This window comes from Euwallacea similis, chromosome 10 (assembly GCF_039881205.1).
Source record: "Euwallacea similis isolate ESF13 chromosome 10, ESF131.1, whole genome shotgun sequence".
Classification (NCBI taxonomy): Eukaryota; Metazoa; Arthropoda; class Insecta; order Coleoptera; family Curculionidae; genus Euwallacea; species Euwallacea similis.
Window position 1 is genome coordinate 4,447,798 of NC_089618.1, and position 24,321 is coordinate 4,472,118.

At 40.2% G+C, this 24,321-nt stretch overlaps 3 protein-coding genes across 6 annotated transcripts; 1 reads left to right on the forward strand and 2 right to left on the reverse strand.

The window, feature by feature from the left end:
- Positions 1-127: 127 nt before the first annotated feature.
- LOC136411501 (midkine-A-like) lies at positions 128-16,393 on the reverse strand. Of its 4 annotated transcripts, XM_066394097.1 has the most exons (6): positions 16,201-16,393; positions 16,080-16,135; positions 6,356-6,476; positions 2,588-2,725; positions 1,294-1,461; positions 128-1,005 (listed from the first exon to the last, which is right to left on the reverse strand). In XM_066394097.1, exons 2-6 carry the CDS (start codon positions 16,083-16,085, stop codon positions 980-982), a joined length of 459 nt encoding a protein of 152 aa, XP_066250194.1. In that variant the 5' UTR covers positions 16,086-16,135; positions 16,201-16,393; the 3' UTR covers positions 128-979. The 4 variants fall into 4 exon arrangements, with proteins under 4 accessions (XP_066250194.1, XP_066250193.1, XP_066250192.1 ...); XM_066394096.1 differs by lacking the exons at positions 16,080-16,135; positions 16,201-16,393 and adding an exon at positions 15,512-15,580 and having other exon boundaries at positions 1,303-1,461; XM_066394095.1 differs by lacking the exons at positions 16,080-16,135; positions 16,201-16,393 and adding an exon at positions 15,512-15,580.
- An 828-nt stretch (positions 16,394-17,221) lies between these two features.
- On the reverse strand, positions 17,222-23,762 carry LOC136411498 (dual specificity protein phosphatase 22-like). The gene is made up of 7 exons (XM_066394091.1): positions 23,630-23,762; positions 22,851-22,967; positions 22,261-22,385; positions 22,036-22,207; positions 21,818-21,981; positions 21,613-21,767; positions 17,222-19,787 (listed from the first exon to the last, which is right to left on the reverse strand). The coding sequence occupies exons 1-7, from the start codon at positions 23,648-23,650 to the stop codon at positions 19,579-19,581; spliced, it is 963 nt and encodes a 320-aa protein (XP_066250188.1). The 5' UTR covers positions 23,651-23,762; the 3' UTR covers positions 17,222-19,578.
- On the forward strand, positions 20,703-21,544 carry LOC136411502 (alpha-crystallin B chain-like). Its single transcript, XM_066394100.1, has one exon. It carries the CDS (start codon positions 20,805-20,807, stop codon positions 21,282-21,284), a length of 480 nt encoding a protein of 159 aa, XP_066250197.1. The 5' UTR covers positions 20,703-20,804; the 3' UTR covers positions 21,285-21,544.
- Positions 23,763-24,321: the final 559 nt, after the last annotated feature.

Below are 24,321 nucleotides of genomic sequence, written 5' to 3' on the forward strand. Positions count from 1 at the left end.
TATACATTGTTCGAAATGTCCATTCGTTAATCATCGTGAAAAGCTTGATCCTTATCTACCTTACTACTCTGTAGTTCTATTATGGAAAGTTTTATATGTCGCAGCGATAAAAACAAACATCATACGATTTCTTTTATATAATTTTATTACTGGAAGAGTCATTATGTTAATATTACACTGAGAAACAGTTAACCTTAAAATGTACCATATTCTTCGCCTAATGACAGTGTTTTATTAAATTCATCTAACGCTTATACAGACATGATTTTGAAGTTAAAGTTTCGAAAATTCTACGAAACATACCGAAAAATGCTCGTATGTTTTTGCAAAACCTCAGAAAATCTACGAGACAAGAAAGAGTTGATAGTTGGCCAATTCTCCCGCGTACAACATTAAATATTGCATATAAAAATTGACCAACTATTGTTAACGCTACTTAGTATCTTATACCTTCTCTGTCCTAATTACCAGGTTACAATACAGCAGTTAGAAACGCTATATAGAATAAAAACATCTGTAAAAATCTACAAAAACAAGATATCTGTTGATAACACGCTTCTAAATATTATTTTCGATGAAATGGTTACACATAGAAATTTTTAAATGCTCCTATAGTACACTTAGTTAATAGCTAGAAAATTAGTTGCACCTCCCGCTCTTTCAGGCCACTTTTGCCATCGAAATTCTCCAACTTTTGCCATCTTAATACTGAAGAGTGGCTTAAGTAAACCGACGGGAGAGCTCAACTTAGGCCTGACAGGGTGGAATTTAGACCTTAGTAAACCACTTAAATACGAGAAATGATCCAACTGTTACAATAATAACATATGCAAAAATCAATAAAAAAGTAGCTTTCGCTCAACCCTGTACGAAATAAATTAGCAGTAAGTAACCAAGATGATGATTTGTCTTTAAAATTGTAAATGCTTTTACTGATAGTTGTGGAATTCTTCTCCAGGTGATGTGATCTTTTTGATGCTTAATTTCGGTTGTTTCTGCGTGCAGCTAAAGGAGAAAAACAATTATAAAGACTTCTGTTGAAAGACGCACGTTAGACTTATTAAAATACATCGGCATGCCGTTGTTTGTAATATCGTTGTTCTTCAACAGAGGGCGCTACACTATATAAACTTCCGACGAAGTTGTGTTAATAATGCAATAGTATAACAAACGACGGCACTCTGATGTGCTTTTAAAAATCTACTGTTTCTTTTCTGGTAAAAGATGGGGGATGAATAAACTGAACAAAAAATGCATAAATAAACTAAAATATGGATGACACGATACGGTTACCTTTCTTACCTTTGGCGCTCTGACTCTTCGCTGGTTTGGACTTGCACTTTTTGGTGATTTCGCGCTTCTGGTCGCAAGAAGGGTCGCTGCCTGCCTTCAGTTTGTCGCTGCGAGTCATCTGGCCCTGAGCGTTGCACTCGGCCCATGTGCCCTTCTCGTATCTGCACGCTAGATAAAATAACGCAACTGCAAAATTCGCAAAAGCCAGCGGGGTGCAAATAGTGTCGTCGAAGGCCGTCACAGCCACGCCGAAGTAAATAATTAATGCATAAGCGGTTAATTAACCCCAAAGTTAATTAAAGTGTCCCTAATTACGTTAAATGTTAATGGAATCGGGGCGGAGGTTATTACCGACGTCGGGGTAATGAGGTGTACGCAGGCCGTTTGGTATTTGCTTCACATGCCGATGAAAAATTGAAAGAAGAGAGGGAAATTAAATTCCATCGCGCACTCATTCATAAATCAGGCGGAATAATACCCGAGGACGAAAATTCGTCAGATTTATTCGAGCAGCATTAAGCCTGTAAAACCGTCTTCTTAATCTCCGCGCGCCATTTTTCCATTTGAATTTCCAATATGCTGCTCCGCAGGATTGAGATTTTAAGACTTCTCTGCCAGGTGTTATCGGGTTTAATAAAAATGAGTGCGGAAACCGGAAATTTACGAGACATGTCATACAGAGTGTGCCAAAACTAAGGGTTAAAAATGAACGAAAAAATCTACGCACAATACGTAAGCTATTTTCGTAGACATTGAATTCTAATTCCAACGTTTCGGCTCGTCCAATGAGTGTCATCGTTAACTTTATTGTTCCTTCCTGTGAGAAAACTTCCATGACACGTAAAGAAAATACATCCCTCTTTTGAGCCTCTCAATCCTCGCAAATCGTTCGTTTATCCATCAATCGTGCACGAGCGTTTAATCTGTCCAAAAGGGAAAAAAGGCGCAGCCAGGAGTTTTATTATGTAACATCATTTCCCATCAAGTAAATCAAACATGATTGATTACCCGGCCGTCGATTCCCCTCAGGACAAAAAGGATAAATGTATCGCTTATAAACTTTCCTCGGTGCCTTTTTCCTCTAAACCCGCAAAACTAATGAGAAGAAACTTTTAAAAAATACTGCCCCCATAAAGATGAACTTCATCTATTTTGCCAGAGCGTTCGTCTTTTTATGGAAAAAGTTTGCAGATTAAGGTTTATCATTTTTCCGTCAGCAGAGGCACAATATGTTGTGCTTCTGCTGCGAGTGTTGACCCAAAAAACTGGCAACACAACCGGGAAAATTCCTTACCTTTCTTGCACTTCTTCTGCATGGTCTTGGTCGGCTCGCAACTCGTCTGGTTGCCCTTTTTCAGAGTGAGCGTCCTCGATCTCTGGTTAGTTTTCGAGTCGCATTCGGACCAGGCTCCTTTCGTGTAACGGCATTCCTCTACAAAATAGATGAATATCTTAGATTAACGAACGTGTTGGCTGAGCGCAAACTCCCTTCGAAAACCTTTTCCTCATCGAGGAAAAAGCTCAATTGAAAACCCATCCGAGCGGGAAACATTTTCACACTCCGCGAACTCGGAGCAAATAAAAGTCAGGAGTTAAGCATTGCACGTCATTACAAAACGAGGTCTTACGTCGAAGTTGCTCCGTTCAATTTCGCTTTGAAATGCGAGAGATGTTTCACGATTAGATCCTGGTATTAAGGGGAAATGTTGTTCCTTCTCTATATAAAAGACGCGAACGAAACGATACCAGGAACAGACATTCCTCTTCATCAATTCGTTCGAAACAAACTTTGGTTTTTGCGCTCACCATTTTGAACGAGGTGTAATTAATTACGGAACTTCCTACTGCTCTGCCATGGAGCTGGAAATAATGCTAAAACTTTTGGATTTTCACTGAATAATTGAATGGAGTTCACCCTCTAGAGATGCATCTTGATAAAATGGCGAAAGCGACACATGGGATTTTGTACAGTTTTCTTCTGAATTTACAAATTTCCTGTTATAGTTAAAAAATCTATTAATAAATCAGGACAATTAGCCGCCAAAATAGTATATTCAGCAAGGAAACATGCTCGACCTTCTTCGGAGCTTTCTGGACTTATATGCTGTATTTGGCAACGGTGCCTCCCCCACATGCTAAGCGCGGCGTTGCCATATTTTTGCGTCTGTAGGCTAATTTTAAGGGTTAGACAAATGTTGCCACGCTACACGGGGAGGTTGACCGTTTGAGTTTGGTATAACTGATCCGCTTTGGTTCGAGTGAAGCTGTGCAAAAGATGAATTCCCTTGACGCAGTTAAGGCCCATAAATCCAAGATCCACCACATTGTTTGACTTATTTTAATCCTCGTTTTACACTGCGGCATTATAAATAAACGCGGTTTAACGACCCGTTACAGATGTTCCTTTACGACGGTTGTGCGCTTGGAGCTGAAATTATTCAACACGAAATTAACATTTGCTTTAGTTCGCCTCTAAAACTGAGATATTGCAATAAAAATCGAAACGTTTCCATTTTGGGAGAGGTCAATAAATCTGAAACAATGGCAATTTCAGGGATTAAAACCGTGCCGTTATTTTTAATTACTGTCGATCCGGGATTGCGCCTGAACAAACACATTGCGAGAGCCAGGAAAATTGACTCTCAATATTTTTAGGGCCGTAATAAGAAAATCAGCCCTTCAAGTGGGTTTAATGGAGCGCCAACGGAGACACTCCAGGACGTGCGCCCTTCCAAACCCGGAAGCCATTATAAATTTTATAAATATTCAATTTCTGAGGTAATGCGAAAATCTTGAATGTGCTGCTGCTTGAGGCCGATACGAGTGGCATGGAGGACAGGGGCGGCCTCGCCATATGGAGAAACGCAAAAAAAAGAACATCGCGTCGGAAAGTCCATCAAGAGTTGTTCATTTATTTGCACTTTCGGCTTTGTTTCACCCGTCGATTTTGGCTGAACTTGCAACGGTCAGAATTAATTAATTTTCCCCAGTGGGGTGTGTATTTGCCAGTATTAATCAAATCCGCAAAAGTTGCATTTTTGCTCTCTCGCCATGTTAAAAATTCCATTTCTAGGGCGCGGGCCTGATTAAAATGCGAGTAGTGATAAAAGGACAGGGCCGAAATGGTGTTGCCGCTGAAATATGGACCAATTAAAATAAATTTATGTCAGGCAATCAGTAGTTTAAATCATCCAGTTGTTCCAGCTAAATGTGGTTTTAGTTTTATGGGCTAATTCGGTATCTCTATGCAGGAAACACATTTTCAACCTTCATTGCGACCCATATTCTGCATTACAGCTAAATGCCGAACAGTCAATATTTACAGCCGGGAAGGACACCAGACTTGTGTTCCATTGATTTTTTTCTTGCGGGCTTTTATCTCACATGTGGGGCCCACCTTGCAACCACGGGACAAATATCTCAAAAACCATGCGAGTTATTGAGAGCAAATGTCACAAAATTGAAACGTCAACATCCGGTGGAGTAGGGCCATTTCAATATTTTAAGAGGCGCGTATTTGCCACCAAGTCCGGATTGATTTTTCTAACCGATATTTTAATGAGCGCATCCGCTATTATTCTCAGAGGAACCACTAACTAAAAAATGCGACCAAACTTTTGGTCTCTCGTCTTCTCGTGGCTCGTTTCGTTCGACTTAATATGGCAGTTTTACCTGTGTTCTTCGATGCGCATCCGCCATTGTGCCCAGACAAATTGCCTTAATAATTAAAACACTGTCTTAGCAAAATTCCTGGATGTAAAATAGAGCAACTTAACCCCATTGTGGAATAATGGTCGGAAAAGTTCTCGCACAAAGACGGTGCAAGACGTGTATCGCCCACCTGTTTACCGGGGGAAACGGGGCGAAAATTTAATTTAAACTCCCAGCAAATCCACTTGACGAGTTTTACCGAGACGGCCCCGGATAGGAATCGCGTTAAATTCTATGGTCTGCGCCATGAATAATTTGTGGCAGTTTTCCACCAGAAAGTTTCGCCAACTTCCTCATCCCGCGGGCGCGGCACTCGTTCTCGCCCTCCCCGGTAATTAATTGCACCTTGTTCGAAAGGGACCATTGAGCCGGGAACAAAACGACCGAAAACAATAAAGTGTAAAACTGGCCGATGGACGAAGAAGAATGCGCCCGGAGACAGATAGAGGAGACATGGAGGAGACACACAATGGAGATTCGGTCATTTAAAAATGACACTGCTTTAATCGTTGAAATATTATCTCGCCATGTTCTAAACTCTGCCCTCAAAGAGTCAAAAAAAGCATTTTTTGTTCCTTCCATAAACACCGGCAGGAAACTCCGATAAAACCGCATTTCCCAATTTCGTTCTAGTTCATTCCGGACCGTTCGAAAAAGGATAAAACTAATCAACGTAATTGGCTTATGAACCGCAGCTCCTAAATTACCGTAGTAAAAGTTGGATCAGCCCCAGGGCAAGGCAATATCATTAATTTTAGAAAAAAGTCACCCTCGAAATTAGTCCGATATAGGGAATATATGGAGTTGGATGTTAATAATCTTCATGGGGCTGCGCTAGTGTTTTAAGGGAAATTGAGGGAATACTCAATTTCCTGTTGTCCAGGTCCTTAAATAACCATCTAGAAGGCACGTCCGGGCTCCATAATTTACTCCTCTAGACACTTTATCGTCTCAAAATCGTCATTAGTTCTCATCGGTAGATTGGGATCCGAGCTTTCGCAAATTTCCGTAACCCGGTGGAACGTGAGCCGAGAACACCGGCCATAAATCTCCCTCTGTTTCGACTAACCTGAACCGAACTATATTCCCATTTGCGACGCGTCCCGAAGGAGGAATGAGTTTGTGTTTTAACCTCCTAATGGACTGTTTGAGATGGGGGGTGGAATCTCAGTATTTTATTTTATTGGGGATGCATTTACCGCCCATGTTAGTCAGACAAAAAGTATCTAGTTTCGGCTAAAACCCCAAACAAAGGAGCGCTCGCGCAACGTCCGAAAGGGCACAAAAGGGCTTGTCATAAAGACCAGCTTTTGTCGACCAGATTAGGGCCGTTTTGGATAAAGTTACTTACGATTTTTTGCGCCCCGCTCGCTTCGTATCAGCACCTCGTGGTCGTCTTCTTCCCACACTTCACCCTCGGCACTGGCCAAAGCCACGATCACGGTCAAAGCGAAGAAAATCAGCCACTTCATCTGAAAAGAAAATATTGGAGATTTAGAGATAATTTGGAGATTATTTTTGCGACGTAAACGCAGTCAATTGTGGCGAAGGCCTTGATTTGGGCGTCGTGTTGTTGTGAGTAAGTTTGTCGCGGATTTCTTCTTGGACCAAAGTACACACGGTAAACGAAGAAGTTCTACGTTCAGAAACGGCCAATTTGATCTTTCTACACCAATGGACACCCCAACTATTGTGTCCATTATTGTGTCCAGGCAAATCACAAATTTCAAATTTTTCTTTTTTAGTCGCCTTTCAATGAGCAAATTCGTCATTGTGTACACATGCCACGATTTTTTTCCGTCTCTATTGATTTCTAATTCGTTTTTCCAGTGCTCACGGTGCTTCATACGAATAAATTGCTGAAAAAACGCAGTAAAATCTAGGTCACATTGCCCCTTAATAGATGAGCAAATCATCATACGCGCTCTGGCTTGGACGCCATGTTCGGTACTATCAAATTACGAATTTTTGACCTTAAGCTTAAGGTCTAGAACTGGTGTTTCCTCAAAATATATCGACGAGCAACCATATTTTTCTGAAGCGTGAAATTTTGGCTTAAAAAAATTGTTTAACCACTCTGTGTATATCGACCACTGTCTATGTAAAAATTCCTAAGAACAGCTGCAAAACTTGATCTAATAATGGAAAAGTCACGATTGAAAAAGGGTGATAGTTTTCTTTCCGCCTCTCTGTATAACCAGTGTTTTTCGGGTTACGAAAATGATGGAGCAAAATTCTCAATTTTTCCAACGATAGGAGCGAAAGTCACCTGCTTCTCTCCCTTAACCCGTCCGGAAAAAGCCCTCGACAACTGTTTATTCAAAAGTTTTTCAAATTCCCGTGTGGAAAAATGAATACAAAAACACATAATTCCGGAGAAAACTTGGTGGAAGTAAAAACAAATTTTCCCCAGGGCGGCATAAATGTTTAATCCAGTTTCGCAGGTGGATATGATCTGAATTGGGAGCGAGTTTCCATTAAAACCCCTGGGTAAGATTGCTTAGCTTCCAGCCATGTTCTTGCTTCTTTTTTCCCACCCCAGGCTCGAAACCCTTTAATTACTGGGAATTTAAAAGGTAATTGGTACAAATGAAGGAGAGACATTAAAATACGATCACGAGGTTGTTTTAACCAGGAAATTGTTAAGGTCGAAGAACGGCCTTAAATCTCCAGCAATTTTCCGAATCGATGCCGGAATGGATGGGCCACATCCAGAGTGGCAGGAGATTGACGATGCATTCTTGAAACGCATTTCACGTAGTTTGACTAAAGCCATTTTTTACGGGAGAAAAACTGTGGAAATCCCCACTCGGAAACGAAACACAAACGAGGCAGTATTTTTGATTTATTTCCGTGGAAATGGCCGCGCCTTCGCATCCATTAATTAAAACTTCGATCGCTGAGGGCGGGTTTTTTAATTACTCCCAAAAGAGGTGGTTACTAATACCTACTTAATACGGCAAGAGGAGAGTCTTCCTCAAACTTTTTCATTTTATGCCACTTTCACATAGTGTATCGAGCTCAAAACTTGGGCGATATATCATCCTAAAGATGCCACGTTGACATCTATAAAAATCTTCCGCCCCCTTTGCCACTATACGTTATGGTTTCAGACAACGGCCCTCTGGCAGGACAAAAGGCTTTCAGTTGTATATAAGCAAAACTATGGAGAATTAGAGTCGCCCTAGTTGATCTCTAAAGATCAAATGTTAACCTGCTAATTGAATTAATGGTCGTACTAATTATGATAAGGGACTTGGGGTCAAAAAACAACCTCACTGCGGAACCCAAACATTATTCGACATGGCGCCTCTTCTCCTGCGTCATTCCGTATGACCTCTGGAATGTTAAATATTTCAAGATATAAACTCTATTCGCCTTAAGCTGTGGTAATAAAATGTTATTAATGATTTGGATGTTGAAAAGTCAAATTTCCAGCGCGCAATTACAAATTATTCATGCCCCGGTGGCACTGGAGTTTTTTCCTTAATGAGAAAATACGGTAGAGAGGCTCCCTTCCTGTTTCTGATTTTGTGAGTTATTAAAACATCCTGTTTTTGGGTTGTTTTTGCTGTTTATATTCGTGGTGAGCGAGAATTAAAGTGATATTTTAAAGATCTAAGGGTGGCTGTGCGGAGAATATTGCCATTTTGCTGCTGCAGAAATGTGAGGGAAACTACCCTTAATCCTACAAAACAAAAGCGCAAGAACTGATGATGGTAATCAAGTGCAAGCTGCACTTCCAGCCCCTTGGAATTATTCTGGAAGATGCCTCATAGGAAAAAATAAACCGTAATTAAACTTCTTTTTGCTATTAAAGATTTGTTACGGTTTTTGCATTGAAATTAATTCAAACCGGCCCTAAAAATTATAAATGCAATTCACGCTTCCTATGGAATAATTTCTCCAGCGCCACCTTTCAGGGATTACTCAAACTATTTTCCGCATTAAGGTGGGTTTTCCGCAAAAATGAATTATAGCAAAATTAATTACAGTCATTCTTAACACTAAACCAATAATAAAGTTTTTTAAATGTTTAAAATCCGTTATGCGCCAGAATCCAAGAACAATCATTAACCGAGCCAATTAAAAAGAGTGTAATAGGATTTCTTTCTGCGGAAACCAAGAGGGAAATCACCCCAAAGGGGGTTACTTGAATGTCCGACTTAACTGTCTTTGTCTTGTGTTAATTTACGACGAAGTAAGGAACAAATGAAGGATTTTAATTAATTTATCATATATTTAATATCCTTGTGGTATTAAGATCCTTGTGACTGCATTGCACCTTCATTTCTTTCTCATTTCAAACTTTGTAGAGGCCACCGACCTCCCAGCGACTTTGCACAATAAGTTGAAGTTTTCCTTAATTTAGATTGGGAAAATGTATGCTACACGTCCGTGACAGGCCTCTGTGTGCGAGTTTTTAGCACCAAAAGTGCATTTCGCACCACGAAATCATTAAAATATGCGCGAAAAATCTTGATAATGCAGGAAATCTCTGGAGAAATATAGTGCAGGTAATCAAGTGCAAAACTCACTTCCTGTCGACAATTATGTCTCGAAAAAGAACAGCGGCGCCACCACGCGAGAAAAACTCAATGATTTTGTTAAAGTTGGGTTTCAGCGGAACAAAATAGAGAATTTTAATAAAAATTCAAGGCATTTCTCTTTTTTTGGTGTTGAATAATCTTAGGAATAAATCAGTGTCACTAATCGAACCAGTTAAACAGCTTGCAATACCATTTTAACAAAGTTAAATTCAGACGAGGAAAACCACCCTTAAGCTGCAACTAAATGATTGGCAGGAACAAAGGTGTTGTCTTTGTCTAACAAAACGGAAGCGGGAAAGTCGCTGCAGTAAAAACTTTAATTAATTAAGCCGTTTCTTCTTGCTAAAGCGGTTTTAAATTGTTTAAAAATACCGCGAAATTAATACGAACTATACACCCAAAATGTCGCTTTAAAAGCTTTACATTATGGTGATATGGAATAATGACACTGCATTTCAAATGCGGTTTAGGTTATCAACACAATAACGCTTCCCAAAGTGCAGTTTTAATTTCTGTACTATATTGCGATATATCTGGTTCGTTTTTCCTTGTGATTTTTTAATACAAAATTTGCAATTTAGTCCTCGAAATAATCAAAATACACATCAAAAATGCTGAAAACGCTGGCAAACTTGAGGAATTTGGTGAGGGTAATCAAGTGCAAAATAAATTTCTGTTTTGGATTCGACGATCCTTCTTTGAGAAGCACCAGCGCCATATTAGGCGGGAAATTCAAATTTAACCATATAGCAGAACATTCGAAAACCTAGAAAAGCAATTAATTCAATATCTCAAAAATGAGTAGAGAGGTTTGCGCATAATTTTACCCATACATTCAAAACATCGCAATTTAGCTTTATACGAACTTTCAGGTTAAAAAGACATAACTACTACGGCAGTAAAATTACTCCCAAAATTTGTTATAATATTTCGCAGTAAACTGGTATTTTTCACGCTTTCCCGACACTCGCGGCTAGATTTAATTGGAAAAGCAAACTCTTTCCACAAGCTTGGAGCTCGTTCATCCCGTGGGGAAATCTGTGAGGAAATATTGGGGCCAAATATTTGTTATTTTCTTATTGTCTTTGGGAGATAGGAGATTTGGCTAAAGCCTCGATATGTGTTAGTTATTTACGTGCAGAAATCTATTATTTAGGAAAGTTTTCTTAGCGTTGAAGCCAATATTTACCATGTGGAGAGACAGATCCAGTAACCACTTTGCACCACACAAACCTCATCACTGAGAAGAGTTTATTGACAGCGAACGGGCAACTGTACTGGGGAGATAACGTGGGGACAGATAAAGGCGAAATTAGCGAACGTAGTCCAAACATAAACATGATAATAAAGGCTCTGTTTTATCATTTGACTGTGACTTGATTATATGAGAAACTCATAGTCCATTAAAACCGGCCATAAACGGCCTCACCTCTATCCGCAGAAAATCGATTTTCACCCATTAGCGCAATGTAATTTAATGTTACCGGGTGTAACTCGAGCAAATTGTTTGGGCTCTAAAGAGGCTTAAACTTTGAATGTTGTTGGCTGAACTGGATGTGCTTGCTAACCATTACTCGACATTGTAGCCCAATTTCTCGAGTAAACCATCGGCGTTTGGGCTCGGATTTCTGAATATGCTTTCACATAACGCCGGATCCGCAAGTTCAACATTGGCTCGAACGGTTGAGATGTTACCTAGCGCAAAGAAGCATTGTCGTCGACTTAATCGGGATGAATCCCGACGAAAAATTCGGGACATGATCCCTTGACTGCACGAGACGATAATTAATGACATCCCCGTTTTGATGGCGACATAATTCAGCCGGTTTCGAATTAATTACATCGACATGAACCCGGGAGTTAGGCCTCCCCAGAGGTCTACTCATCCGAGAGCCGAAATGTGCAACTGAGGCGATGCATTCGGGGTTTGTTGTAAAATAGCCCGCAAAGGAGACGGCAATTATTATTTAATCCCCCAAATTTATCCCCGAAGGGGCTGAAAACATACCCGACTGTTCCCCGAGACATAATTCGCCCGAGTTCTTCTCCTGTCCGATAATTAATCTTGCTTTACGTCGTTATTTTTGGCATTTCTTTGTCGTCTTACCACCGCCATCAGGAAGCCAAAGGATCGCTCGTTACTCGGAGCGTGCCGGAAAAACTAAGTAATACAACACTGTTCGCCTTAATATATCGCCTGGAAATAAGGACCGAATAAACGAGCGCCGCTTTCCGGCGGGGATGACGGGGATGAAAAATCACTCGCATTTACCTCAGTGCAAATATTTTTCCGGATTAATTCGGAAATAGTGGACATAAGTTGTCCAGACAAAGACGACTCTATATTATTATCACAAATTATTTCCGGATTGCAGCAACAGTCGAGACAAAGAAAAATAATGGTCCTTCGCAGCAAGATTAATTACGAAGCAACGAAAGAGTGTCTGGCAAATTATATCAGGATTTGGCTTGCTAAACAGAGAGAGCGAGAGAGACGAAGGTCGTTTCTGTTGTTACTGATGTCGTTAGTTCGAAACTGATTATTATTCATTGAGATTAACGACTGCTCTGAGCGCAAACAAAAGAAATTCCGCTCTGCGCTTAGAGATTAATTAAGTGCGCACTTTTGCGCTTCACATACAATCCTTAGGCAAACTTAAGGCCGATGCGACCCGCATTTAAGCAACAACCCCCTCCGACCACCGCGCGCAAAAAGGGTTGTTATCTCGGGCATCCCGGAGAATCCTGCTGAATAATGATTGTTCAGGCGCGAACGATGAGCACAGATTATTGTGTTTTGAAGTTCGCTGGAGCGGAGGTATTTGAGTTAGGACCGGCTCGAACATCATGCAAATAACGTGTCCAAATTATGACAAATGTTAATATGAACAACGGGGATTGGACTTTCTCCAAGGAAAACGCCACTTTCAGATTAGCTAGGGGGTAGAATTAAAGAGGGTTCGGAAATTGATACGTGCCGCGTAAATTGAGCACTACTCCCACATTGTGACAATAGCTCAATGCTCCTGGGAGCGAGTGTGGTGGAATCAACGACTTACGGCACTGCGATGATATCTGGTCCTGTTCGAATTCTGTGGGCTTGAATCGGGCAGAAAGGACGCAGACAATGTACGCGTTATTTCAAAAATAGTCGAAAATTGGCGAACAACTTACTTTATTCCTCAAGATTATTTAGTGCTTACTTCTACTTTCTCTAAATTTCGCCTCATTGTTCAGGTTAGCTCAGGTTAGTTCATCAGCTGAAATTTTCCTTCATAATTTGTCGCGTTCCACCAAGTAAACAATTTAAACTTTCTTCGCCTGAGGTATTGCAGGAAATAACGCACTTTTTGCTCATTAAAAACGAAAATAAACATAACCAAAGCTACGAATTTGAAGCCGTATTAAGGGGTAAAGACTCGAAAGGAAATTGAGAAAATGGCGCTTCTTGTCCTGTCATTATTTTTAGCGGAAGCACACTAGCGCCACCACAGGCCACACATTCAAGTGAGTTTCCTTAAGGGTGGTTTCACAATTACGGCAATATAAAATTGAGAACAACCCGTTTGGAATCTTTTGCATAAATATTAACTTCTTTAGATTTTCATTTCTAGAAGGAACCACTCTTCGACTCACAATTTAACAACTCACTCGACTAAACAGCTTGAAATGGGGATTTTCTCGTTTGGGATCTATTACAAGACTGCACCCTTAACTTTATACTCACACCTCTCACGAGCTAAGAGGAAAAAGGCAATATTATTCATCTTCTAAATTAGTTACCAACTAAATTAGATATATACCACCTTCTCCATTCTCGAGATTTTAAGGAACGACGACTTATATTGCGGTAATTCAATATTGAAAATAAACTCCAAATATCGAAAAATCTATACGTGGAACGTGGGTAATCAACACGATTTTCCGTAGGTAGTCAAGTGAAAAATACGTTTCCGGCAAAGGATTAATTTGCGGTGCACTTGCGCTTCCTAAGACGTCAAATTTAGATCCCAATATCTTTTTCAAAATAAGAAATGTCTTGAAACTATCGACGATGCTTTCGTGAAATTTGAAAAATGCACTTTCAGGACACCCTTGATTATCATAACACGGTAGGAAAATTTTTTCCCGCATTAGAAGTGGCGAATTCTTCAAAACCGCGGGTAAATTTGGCGCGCCTAAAGTGATCCATAAAACAACCCTCTATATGGAAACGTCTAAAAACGGACGTCCCGAAATAAACCAGAATATTATTATCTTTGTTTATGCGGTCCCGACTGAGAACAGATGGCAAGAAGTAAAATGACTTTGTATAATATCTATGTATCCATGCAAGAGGCACTCTTTCCATGTTAAATCACCTCCGAACAGCTGCTTGAACTTTTCTACAAAAAGCTCGAAATGTCTTCGAACCACCTGCATAAGAAGGAACAATAGGAGGGTGGTAAATTTAACCACCAGCAAGCATGTTGATAAACCGACCCAATAACATCAAAGAACACATTATGTGTGCGGGCTCCAATAAAAAGGACTCTCTATAGGATAACCGGAGCTAAAATTAGTCCTATACCGACACGTCTGCTGAAAGGATTTACAAACAATCTGGACGCCATTTTAGTCTATAAACATAAAATATTGGCTGGCAAACGGGGCGAATCTCGGCTAAAAAGACGAGGCAATCGATTTGCACAGCAAAGGATCGTTTGGGGGTCGGGGGGTTGTTGCGGCATTTCTTTATCGGGAATTTTTTTAAACGCTTCAAGGACGACGCATCATGGAGAATTCTACACACGCTCATTTCCGGGTATAAAAAGGGTTGGGGCTGGAAAGGAATTCCGTTTTCCGGAACCGGAGGTCCATAAATAAAGACGCGTCCTCCAGCTCTCGGCGAGGTCCTTTTAAAAACAATTCAATAGAACCGGGGGATTAAAATAAACTGACTTAATAAGTGAAGAGAATGCTCTCAGGGGCTTTGGACGTCCTTATAAATAACTCAATGCTTTAGCGAGTGTCAAGTTGATTTTCTCTCATTTCTTTGCCAGATTTCAGGATTTGAAGAGGAACAGTTGCTTAGAAAAACAGATGATTTTACACGAGAAATCCTTTCATGCAAAGGTCGGACTTCGGGTCCTTCGCCGCTCCAACAACACATGAAATGCAAGGCTCAAAGGGGCTGATTTGGGTTTCCAGTTAAGGCGTTATACGGGGTGACTTCAGAATTGAGGAATTCAACTTAAACAGTAATTTTTGAATTCGTCGTTCAGTTCTGAGGAAGAACATCGAAGAAGAGTCAGAGAATTCAAAAATTATTTTTATTTCCCGAAAACGCAGTGGCGTACAAATAAATTTTTTTCCGTCAAAAATAGTAAGGGGCCTGGTGGTACGCACGGCTCTGGGCAGGCCAGTAATTAAGAGACTCTCGTTTTTTAAATCGAACTTGAACGCTAGGGAATGGTGTTAAAGGGGAAAATGCTGATTTTATGAAGTGTTACGTGCTGGAAGGAATTTCCCAACTTTGGTATCATCCTGCAATGTTGTTTTAAATATTTGGGGCACCCCTGATTTTACATCTTGACGAGACGAGAATCAGAGGAGTGGAGAATTAAAGCTGCTCACTTGTTTTTTCTTGTCTTGAGGAAAATCTTCTGGGGACACTCCTCTCAGTCTGGTGTTATTCTAGCGACTGGATAGTGTGGGTTTAGCCAGTGCGTCTACTCACTAAAAACCTCGGGTTTCCTTAACCTGCATCCCGCAACAACCCAGAACTGTCCCTGAGAGATAAAACCGTCAGGGCCAGCCTGCCTCACTTTGGCATGTTGCTGAATGTTACCACAAACGCTGACATATGTCGGCCATTTTGCGTTTCAAATTTCCAAAATTTCGATTTACCAGAAATGCCCATTCTACTTACGCAGGGCACGAAATCAGACAATTGAGGGTACACAAATCTAACTAACCGTTCCTCTTCGATATTTTCTATTTTTCATCCGCGTTTTACCCAATATTTCCATAAATCACAAAGGTCGTAGACCCCAATCGTCGGCCAATAAATTGGGAGATGTGACCCGGCTTAACTGGGAAACTGCTGAAAATCCATCTTTGTGTTTCCACTACGAACTTTTCACTTTGGCCCTTTTCGCATTTAACGCGATACCAATGAAATAAATTGTGAATTTATGTATGCGATTAATTTCACAAGAGAAACTTATAGGAGCGCGTTGTTGCCAAATGGGGCCGAAATTCTGACTTTTTTAAACTAGTTTTGATAAATTACCTCGTGCGATTGAAGGACAATTTATTCGAAATTCCGAGAAATTCAACAATTCAAAATTGAATCAAATTCAGTTCTCCTGAAACGAGTCGGAATTGAGCTCAACAACAACAAGACCGGCAACATTGCATAGTTCCCAGGGAAAATGACATAACATGCCATCATGCAAAGACATATTCAATCTTTTCAATATTTTTTACGTTGGTTGCGTGTCGTCACAGGAGTACCGTCGATTCTAAATAGAGCAGACTTACCATCATTTTGTTGGTGTTGTGGCGAATATAACTCTGGATTTCTCGATTGAGCTGACCTGTAAATTGAAAATTCGATGTTTCCGAGAGCTAAACGGCCGAGGCAGCGCCAGAAATCACTTACCGTTAATCACAAGAACTATTTACTGCCCGCTTGGAACTCACAGAACTATAACAAAGGTCAAGATAAGATTCTCTAGGTAGAGACCGAAATCGTCAAACCGTCTGCTCGGGCTGCAAGCGCGTTATGCCACAGAGCAAGAAGAGCCGAAACAGACTCTGGGGCCGAATTCTGTTGCTCTGCACACGCGATCGATGACGAAGAGACTGAGAGAGACCCACTATGCGAGCGCCAATTTTTCAGGCGTAGTCGCGGCCTAAGATAAAGAATATAGGGCTCATTCTGGAGGATTCGGATTTATTTGTTTGTCTTATTCCTTTCCCGCAGTTCCCATTACGTGGGATACAGTTATATGGACTGTTTTGTTGAAGAGGGACTTATGTTCCAGACAGACTTTTTCATCCCTCTAGTGACTGATGGGTAGCATTTCACTGTCGCGCGGTGGTTTCCATTATTTCCCAGTGACTCGATATACCACTCGGCCGACTTTCAACTCAAAGATCATTTTTCTTGGAGAATTTCCGAATGCAAAACGCATATCCCTGTTTCTTCGATACACATATATCCACGGCGAAATCCCTCAGGATGGTGGAAGCCCAAAATCTCCAACAATTCATTTCGTTCCAGGATATAAAACTGCGTTATTGCCCCGCTGTATGTGTCCAAAATCTCGAAAACTCCCAACAAACTTATTTATATGTATATTCGACCCCGAAAGTCTGCCGAATGCATCAACGAATACAGAACTTAAGGGCGGAAGAACCCGTACGGTAATTGGGGCTACTTTCTTGCACAGAGATTTGTCTGCGCAATTAGCGGCCGGAACCCTTAAATACTTAACACCCCGAGTGCTCAAATAATGGCCCTACGGGTCATTTGTGCCCCATGAGATTTTTCTTGATTTTACTATGGATGAACACCTGTGCAGAGCTTGACTCTATGAATGCCTGTTTCTTAACAAAAGGGCCTGTTCTGGTTATGCCACTAGGGCCTGCAGAGGGTTGAATAATACCTCGTTGCGTCGTTAAAGTTAAAGCTTGTATTTCACGATTTAAACCCTAATTTAAGCGTTAATAAACTATACTATATCATTTATATAATGTAACAACGCTATGCTGGCTTTACATAAGGCTCTATGTAACGAAATATAAATTTTATCTTTAAATAACTACATTACATGGACCGTTTTGGGACCATTGCCATATATTGCCTTAATAATTTTCCGCGTTTCCTACCTCAATCTACTCTACTACCACAAGATTCATTGGTCCAAATGATTCACTAACCATATGAAAACTGAGTCATCCCTCAATAACAAGAGTTGCACTCCAGCTCACTTAGCCCAGGGAGAACTCCCTGCGACTCAAATCCCCTCGTGGAAAGAACAATAATTTGACATTAAATTTCTGACGAACTCTTAATAGGACTTCTAGGACAACCTAGTTAAAAGGAAATAATCTCTAAACCGCCCTTTTAGGGGCTACTTCAATTAAAACCCTTATAACGTTAGAGTCTTCTAAATTTTCTGGACAAAATGGTGACTAAAAATGGCATTACATTTACAGTTTAGAATTGACGTTTCGTTTTCTTCACTTCTGCCCAAAGCTGCACTACTACAGTTGATCTTTATCAAGCAAATAAACTGTAGATACCCTGAACGTAATCTTAAATGCAATAGTGCAGCCGCAGCAATATTGTCTCTTCACATCCCGCTTTCAGTTCTCGTCCCTGCCCGTGCCCAAAATTGCTGGAAACTTAGCTTAGTATAATAATACGTATAAATATTTAAGTATCAATGCTTGTCTTCCTCTAATCTACCTTGATGTACGAATAACAGTAGCCTGTTTATTGTGCTTAAATCACTCAAAAAAACCCACTTCATAGCCCCAATAACCCCCATCTTTCCGAGGATTTTAAATGGAAAATTGTAATTTCTGAATTATTACTCTTCCTAAAAGGGTCCCTTCAAGGCTCTAGAGTGGGTATGCATAATTGATCGGCTATAACTTATGCTTTCCGCATTTGTAGCATCGTTTTGTGTTAATCTACGCTAATATCGCATGTATATAAAATTAAAATTCCTCTATATACAGGGTGTAACATGCCATCATGGAGATATTTCAGGGGGCGATAGTACTCTGCAATATAATGGAAAAATGCTAATAGATCCGTAGTTAAAAACGCACCATTTTCGATCTACAGGATGGCAAAGTTGCGTATTTTTTTCTCCTATTTCACGTTATTTTTATGTTTTTTGAAAATGCGAAACGTCAAAAATCAACGCAAAATTATTAATATTGGCTGAAATTTAGCCATGGCATATTAGATTATAGACCGAAATATGTAGGCTGGACTTTCTTAATTTACATCGATAGATATTTTTGCAAATTCTACAAAAACCGCTAAAGATACGAAAATATTGCAAGAAACCGAAAAGATAAAGAATCGAAAAAGGAATTTAAATTTTGTATCAGAATTCATACAGAGTATTCCGAAAAAGATACAAAATAATACATGTTCCAGAAAATGAAACACCTTGTATATGGCTACCGACGATTTTAACATTTTGTCGTAGAGGGTCTTAAAGAAAACACGTATACGAAATTTCGAAAATTCAACTTAAAGGCATACGAGAGAAAAACGCAGACCCATAAGAAAAAATGTTAAACTTTACCACACTGTATATAGAAACTGGGGCGTTTTTGGCCAAGGGCGTATTAGCATGTTTCTAATGATTTTGCAGAGAACTATCACCCCCTGAAATGCGTCCATAATGATACGTGACACCCTACATGTTCGGTAACATTAAAATTTTCAACAAAGTAAACTGCGAAAATTGATATGTTATTGCTAAAACATCTCTAAAATTATGTTAACAGTAGGTATTGTGAACACTAACAATGGAATCACCTCTAAAGTATTGCAGCCAGTAATTGAGTAATTCAATACTCTTGTAAAAGAGCTCGGTAGGTACCGTTTTGGTTGTCCATAAAGCGGCTGGTCGTATTAAAAACATATCGCATTTGCCGCTTTATACGACAAAAACCCAGTGAACATACCTCGTAGTTGTGTGTTTTTTTTTAAATCAAAATACATTAAATTACCATACTAATCACTAAATAAGCTATCGCATTTTGTGCTCCTTATTTGCGAATCTAACCAATTCCTGACCATCTACCTCTCCTCATCACACTGCAACAATACGAATTTCAAAAGTATCACAGACACAAACGCATTACGAAACAGCATCAACTATCCTATAGTAAAATCCAGAACTCGCTATAATTAAAACGAACCAACCTTTTGAGCTTGAACTGCAATAGTTAATATGTACTTTGATTGCTTAAGTTGCACGAGAACCTGTCTTAAGCATCCCGATTGTCAATCTACTCCTGGCTGGCGATACAAATCGTCGAAATCATCCTCTTTGAGGGCTAAAGGAACCTGAACCCGGCCCTGGGCGCCTCTCTGTCTGAGGGGCGACACTGGAGGGCTGGACTGGGGGGTGGAGGGAGCGGTTAGGGTACCCCCGGCAAAGCCGGAGGCTAGGTCGGCTCGGCTGTTTGAACGTGATGGTGGGGCGGATGAACCTGAACGAAGTTAAATCATCAAACATATGTAAAACTGACTCAAGTTATTAGTTTTCTGAATATTCTGGCGGATGTAGGTTGCGTGGTTGAGTATGTACTATATAATTCGAGACAAATGAATTAAGGACAGAGAAGTAAAGTTGCCGGTAGTTTCAGTTAACATCATTAGAGTTCCGAAAAGTTGAAGCAAATTAGATTAAAGAGCGAGGGCGAGAAAATTAAATAAGAAGCAAAAACACGATTTTTGTTCGCTGCAAAATACGTATAATAAACGTTTATTCCGCCTTAATGTTAGTAAACACATTGAGAACCAGAGTTGTTTTCAAAGCAGCCCGACTACGCGCGAGTAAACGTTTTATAAATAACTTGAAAAATAGTAAATTCAAATATTCGCGCCGTAAACAAATTAGTTTGTCTTCTACGCAAGCGCAGAACTGTTTAAAAAAATGGAAATCTTGAAAATCAAAAACCCAGTGGTGGCTTTTCTTTCTACTGCGAGACTTTTAGGGAAATCCGTACGTAAGATATTCTAAAGGAATATCGCTTGATCAATATTTGAATTCCTATCAGCAGCTAATAGCCATTTTATTCGAAAAATTAGAAAATAATGATTTGGCGCAGTTGAATATATCTAGAAGTGTAAACCCATATTCCAGAAGCAGTACATAGTTGCCAAATCTAAGAGTGACATTATCAGTAAAACAAGTAGGACTCACACATGAAGAAATCTAATTACAGAACGAATATTTCAGAGACTTCACTACTGGTAACCACTCAGCACCTAAATCGCATTGGACATTTGAAATTAAATAAAAATACCTTAATACAATAGATAAATAAGATACGGCAACACCGCTTTATTCTCGAAAATGTCAATCGTTGCGCGAACGTAGCCGCTCGATATAAATAGGCGGTAAACAATGGCGGCATCTGTCAGTCGGTTTTTGAATTTGCTGATGCAATTTTCACAGTTCTTCAATTTTATCAACGCAATTTAAACGTTTTCAGTGATCTAAAATGTCGCGACACGTGCCTATTTTATTCCGGGACTTTCTGCGCCCCTTCAGGCAAATGGAGAACGAGATGCGAGTGTTGGAAACCGAGCTGATGCGACCCGGTTCGTTTTTCAATCGGCCTCGCTATTTCTTGAAGTATCCGGAGCTGGAGCAGACTTCAGTGGCCCAGTTAAAGGACAAGTTCCAGGTGAAATTGGACGTTGAAGGATTCAAGCCTGCAGAGCTGAAAGTCAAGACTTTGACCGATCAAAACACCATCGAAATCGAAGGCAAACATGAGGAACGTGAGGACGATCATGGACTCATTTCCAGACAGTTTGTGAGACGATTTGTACTGCCCAAGGGGCATGACCTCAAGGGAGTTGTGTCCACTTTAAGTGAGGACGGGATTTTAACCATTACAGCCCCGAAGAAGCCCCTGGAGGTTGCAGAGGAGAAAGTCATTCCTGTGGAGCACATCACAGAGGGCGACCAGAAGTAAAACAAATTATTTCATGTTTAAGTAGGGTCGGAAATCTCATAAAAACTGCAAACTTGTCCCATGTAGAATTGAAGTGTAGAACATTAAGTTTTCTCATTTATGCGTGAGCTTGTGTAACGTTGTGTAATTTTTTATTGTTAAAGTAAAATTAATTGGGATTCCCAAAAGAACTTTTAGCTTAACAAAGATAATTGAGAAACCAAAGAATTTCCTAATTTTGGGAAAAATTTCAATAAATTTCTCGCATTTAAAAACTTGAATGTTTTTCTTTATACAGACATCCTTCACCATCGCGTCAAGATTCGAAAGTGAAACCACCAAACCTTACCTAAACTCCTTAATCCTGCAGGTCCAGAACTAGGTCTACGATTCACACTGCGAGTGCTCGTAATGCTCTTCGTGCTGCTAGTGCTGGGACTCCTGTGCATTTCCGATTGAGCTCTATGAGCGCTCTTCCTGCGAGCACTCCGTTGAGTCGCAGACCTATGGACCTTTCACATGTAGCGTGCACCTAAAGCGGAGGACCTCTGTACCTGCACAGCCCCGTAGGACACGGCTCCCCAAAGGCACAGTTTCCCTCGCAAATGCTCCTGGACTGCAGGAGCTCTTCGAAGTTATTGAGCATCAGGGCGCATTGCTCCTGGTCTTTGTATACCAAGGCAAGGCTCGGGTATCTTTCTTTCAGACGTCTGCGCTCCTGGAGGTTTCAATTCAGGATAAAGACTACTATTTTGTTGATAATTAAAAATACCTCCAAAAGCCTAACGCACTCGAATTCTTCTAATTGCTTGATAAAACCCAGATTGGGATTGGCGACGTTTCGGCCCGCTCTAACCACTTTGAGGGCGTCTTTCGAATTGAGGGTGGTGACGGACATAATGTAAGCCACAGCCACTGTTACGCTTCGGGACATGCCGGCAAGACTATAGTGTGCGTTGCAGTAGTTAAATTTGCCGGATAACGAGTGTGTACATACCAATGAATGAGGACGTTTCCATCTCGTAAACGGGCGGCATGGATGAAGTCGTTGCACAGAGAGAAGTATTGGCTCAGGTTCTGATCAGGTGTGTCTGATGCCATGACGCATAGGTAATGTTTGTCCTTAAAATGTGATAATTAGAAAAGCACATGTCAAAAAATTTTCATGAAATGTAATCAAATTTCGTTCACCACATTGTCGAGAAATTTAACGTTAAATGGGCAAAAATGCAAGAATATTTTTTGTTCTTAATCTCCAAGGTCTTTAGTGGATTCCCAAATAATCCACCCTTCGACTCCTGATTTGCATATAAAAGGATCCAAGATGGGTGAAAGCGTGCTGCAAAAATCATCACTGACCCGGTCAAGGTCCGGCGTCGTTAAATATACATTAGATGTATTGCCAAGTGAAAATCAATCGACCAATTAGACTGCCCTTTAGAGATTTTTAAGGAATACGAGAGTGTAAATCGGAGCTTTAAATATTTAATTTTATATTCCCCTCCAGGCCTCATGCTATGTTATTGCAGGACCTAATTATCATGTAGATTTCCCCACGGCGAGATACCGGTTAATTATGACACTTACTGAATGTATCCTCCTTGCTGTATCATGAATAGCGAGAATGTGAGTGATGCTGTGCTTGGACAACTGCGTGGCATCTTTTGAATCTCGGTAATTGCCCACGTAAAGCCCTGGGAGAACCTGTAAAAAAAGCTTCCTCTCAAACTGATTTAATTTGCAGGTCATATGTGTCGGTCATTAGTCGTCACATACAAACCAATGTTTGCGTGACATTATAAGGCATACAAATATGTGCGCCACCTTTTTGTGTGTTTTTATTAGCTTGAAAAATTAATATCAAGGCGGTATCAAATATTGGCCTGCAAAACTTGCCTGTTTCATGCCGAAAATTTCACATTTGGGCGGGATGATGAAGAAGTCTTTGTTCAATGAAAATTCTGCCATTATTTCTAGGTATAGAATTTGTGCTTTTGACTGAGATCCAGCAAAAGACGCACCTTTCACCATTAAAACAGCTGATTACAGCCTTGAATTGCAATTTGAATTTAGGGTTGGCACGCACCGGCCGGAAACAGTGGAGGCATAAAAGGGTACAACCCTCCTTAAAAAGTTCATTTATAATAACAATTAAACCTCATAAGGATTTGTAGAGGCACTAAAATTGTATTATAATTCGTACTTTTCAGTACTATAGCTTCGAACACAAAGACTAGAAGAATTTCAAAATTGTAAACATTTAAACCCTCTTTACCCGCTATTTCTATCTGCTTTGACCGCGTTGTTTCTGTCAGCAGTTTCCTTGCCCAAGCACTAAAAAGAAAAATCATCCAATAATCACTTACCTTGTTCATTCCATTCCCCATTTTAGGGGGGAACCGTAAACGTACCCCCCACGGGGCAAATGGACGGCGTGCGTTTACGCTCACACGGAGCTCGGGAAACACTGAAGTTCTCGCCCAAAAGGGAAAACATGGGAAAACCATTTACAATGCTGCCAGATATCTCATTTTCCCGTGCTCTTCAAGTCATTCCTAAATAAAATTTAAATAAATCGGCTCAAGGTGTGGTTATATTTTGATGAGTATTTTGCTCAATTCTAAGCGAAAATAAATTTTCCCTAGGCTAATCCAAGAATGGGATATTACGGGAAAAATCTAAGTTTTATTTGGCAATGCCGCAAAGTTTCGGTTTTTCATGTAATATTCAGTGGTCGATATGGGGGATGGTTTGAAAGGTGCCAGGTAGAACGCTCTTAGTGTTGCCAAAAATAATAGTTTTGGCGATAGCTGGGGATTTCTAAATCAATTATAGACCGCCTATTGATATGTTTCTGTCGAAATAGACTTTAGAATCATATCGATCTATATTTAAACAACGTTGCAAGACATTTTATAAAATTAGTTATGTCATTCTTGACGCGATGGTGACGGCTTTTTTATCATTGCTATTGAAGGCAAGAACTTGTCCCTTTCTTCGGTCACCTTTTTGCCTCCACGTATTGTGCATTATTATATAGAAAGTCATTTATAACGTC